Source organism: Odontomachus brunneus, unplaced genomic scaffold (genome assembly GCF_010583005.1).
Source record: "Odontomachus brunneus isolate Ranch 3 - 2012 unplaced genomic scaffold, Obru_v1 Obru_scaffold_262, whole genome shotgun sequence".
Taxonomy (NCBI): Eukaryota; Metazoa; Arthropoda; class Insecta; order Hymenoptera; family Formicidae; genus Odontomachus; species Odontomachus brunneus.
The window spans coordinates 156,030-159,169 of NW_022639712.1; the positions used below are offsets into that span (position 1 = coordinate 156,030).

A 3,140-nucleotide genomic window follows, 5' to 3' on the forward strand; every position below is an offset into this window, starting at 1 on the left:
GAATACTAATAAGTGTAGTAGTGTATAGAATATAGTTCTTGAATTACAGAAAATTCGTAGTAAATTATTATATATCCTGGACAATTGCAAGAATATTTCTCGTTTTCTATTTTTACATGATTATTTTAATTTTTTTGTTTGATAAAGGTAATATTTAATACAAAATAAATAGTATGAAATAGACAGTACTCCTTATCATGATCGATAGCGATTATAAGGTAGAAGATTTTTGTGTTGTCAAGATATTGACAATGTATGACATAATAACATTTGCATTACTAAAGACAAGACAGATACAAATATAAGGTGTAGTAAAAAGAAATCTATTATTTTTGCATGAAATTGAAGGCTTTATTTAGCATAGTTAGAATGATCCAATTTAGGTCAAATATGCACCGTTTTGTTCGATAACTTGTTGCCATTTTGAAGGTAATTCCATTATACCTCTCTCATAGAAACCCTTGTCCCTATTGGCAAAAAACTGGGACAGTCGATTTTCACAAGCTTCTCTTGAGGCGAATTTTTCACCAGCAAAATCATTCGCCATAGACAGGAACAGGTGGTAATCACTTGGTGCCCGGTCCGGACTATAAAGTGTATATTTATTTGCGGCTTAGTTCCAAAGAAATATTTTTGTTGTGTCAATTAAATAATTTGTTTGGACTATTCCAAAGAAACATTTATTTGATTCAATAAATCGTTCCTCTGTGTAAATATAAATCAAGTTTGTACCTTCAATATCCAGTGAAAGTCAAAGGCCATACTTTGATGTCATACAGATATCTGGGATATCTGGGATGCATAAGAACCTCCCAACCAAGCTTCCGGAGCTTCTGGTGAGTCACTATCGATGTGTGTGGCCTGGCGTTGTCCTGATGGAACACAATTGCTCTCCTATTGGCCAAAGCTGGCCGCTTCTGGGCGATTGATTCCTTCAGACGGTCCAATTGTTGACAGTACAGGTTCGAATTAAGAGTTTGACCGTAGGGGAGCAGCTCATAGTGGATGATTCCCTGCCAATCCCACCAAACACACAGCAAAGCCTTCCTGACCGTCAATCCAGGCTTGGCTACCGTTTGCGCCGGCTCACCGCGTTTCGACCACGACCGTTTTCGCTTGACGTTGTCGTAAGTGACTCACTTTTCATCACCAGTCACCATCCGCTGCAGAAATGGGTCGATTTTGTTGCGATTCAGCAGCAATTCACAGATGGAAATTCTGTCCATGAGGTTTTTTTGCATTAACTCGTGTGGCACTCATATATCGAGCTTCTTTTTGTATCCAGCCTTATTAAAGGTGGTTCCAAACGGTTTTTTGTGCAATGTTTAGCTCCTGGGCAATCGAAACAGTGCTCACATGACGGTCGGACTCGTCGATTTCCATTATTTTATCGACATTTTCGACAATTGGCCTTCCAGAGCGTGGTGCATCTTTGACATCAAAATTACCGAAACGGAATCGACGAAACCAAAATTGCGCGTGATTGGCTGTTACAGTATCAGGACCATAAACACTATTCACATTTTCAACCACCTGGCTTGCATTTTCGCCTTTATCAAAGAAAAACTGTAAAATATGGCGTATTTTCTCTTTGCTGGTGTCCATCTTTGACGCGCGCTCAAACAATACTAAGTCAAACAATCACAAAACTGTCTACGAAGTTTTTTTTAGTACGAAATCTTTCTTTCTAACGCCATCTAGCATAAACCGATCGCACTTATACAACGCGAGATACACATTACTAAAGCCATCTATTGGAAAAATAATGGATTTCTTTTTACTACACCTTATATTTGATATAACGATATCACGTTTCAAATTCAGTGTAAAATAGAAAATCTTACACATACATATGTTTTCAAAAAAGATATATATTTAATCAGGAACACATATTCTATATTTATACATTACACCAATTTGCATTTCACACATTCATATTATTAATAAACATGATACGATATCACTATTGCAATATGTACAATTTGTATCGTTATCTTAATCATTAAAGCAGAAATATTCAATCGGTAACGTTTCGAAGCATATTAAAATACGTCATAGATGTTTTAACCACCTAAAACACCATGTGACTCAATTACTCGCTTAATATACTGAAACCATTTCGTTTGTCATAATAAAAGAGTTATTAATTACAAGATTGAAAAGAATAAAATATATATATAGACCATACACAAATATTCAAACAAGTAATGGACTATTCGAATCACATTTACTGAAATGGACTAATATTATTACAAATTTAATAATAGTTTAGAACATACTGTGTACTTTTTTTGCAATATAAGACAATGTAATCCAGCGGACATACATGCAGATGACATTAAAAATATTATCTTACGTTTGCAAATGTTTTGAAGGATAAGTCTATAATTTTTCCTGCAGTGAGCTTGATGGGCAAATTAGACACAATCATTACCAACACGATGCCGCGTACTTTTTTGTCAGGGAAACGATACCACTCCAGCTCGCACGATGTACTAGCCACTTTTTCGGCCTGTCATTATTATTATCAAACACGCATAGAATAAAATTGTGCATATTGTTAAATTAATATCTAAGTAATGATTATTTTAATAATTATTAAATATCATATTTCAGTTTTTCTTTTCCAAAACAAGAATTAAAAATTACTGCTGCAGTACTTGTAATAGATGAAACAATTACATTTATGTACGGGCAATTGACTATGTAATTTGTTATGAAATAGTAGCGCTTATTAAAGTTTGACATTTTGACACAAATAAACTTACCTGGCTGATAAGTTGTTCACCAGTGTAACAAAACATAAACACAATTATCATTATGGTGGAGATAGTTATAAAGTAAGTACACATAGCTATTGCATTACTATTCTCCCATTCCTATAAACAGGATTGTAATATGAAAGCAATTTAATCACATACAGGGTGTTTAAAAAGTCCCGGACTGGTGAAATATCTCGAAAACTAAGCATTTTAGAAAAAAATGTTTCAGATAAAAGTTGTTTAAAAAGATGTATTTACTGATCACATCAGTTTGACCTTGGGTTGCGTAGCGGAGGTCAGGTCAAGGTCACATTAATTTTTTTAAATGGAACACCCCATTTTTCATTGCATATTCTTATAGCACATCTCGAGAGCTTT

The 3,140-nt window shown here is 34.5% G+C and overlaps 1 protein-coding gene across 1 annotated transcript in view; it reads right to left on the reverse strand.

The window, feature by feature from the left end:
• Window positions 1-1,861: 1,861 nt before the first annotated feature.
• LOC116852917 (odorant receptor 13a-like) overlaps window positions 1,862-3,140 on the reverse strand; it is a 9,805-nt gene continuing 8,526 nt past the window's right edge. Inside the window, exons 3-5 of the mRNA XM_032833708.1 lie at window positions 2,769-2,879; window positions 2,357-2,512; window positions 1,862-2,071 (exon numbers count right to left, since the gene is read on the reverse strand). Coding sequence (XP_032689599.1) covers window positions 2,018-2,071; window positions 2,357-2,512; window positions 2,769-2,879 — 321 coding nt within the window. The 3' untranslated portion in view covers window positions 1,862-2,017. The remainder of the gene's footprint in view (window positions 2,072-2,356; window positions 2,513-2,768; window positions 2,880-3,140) is intronic.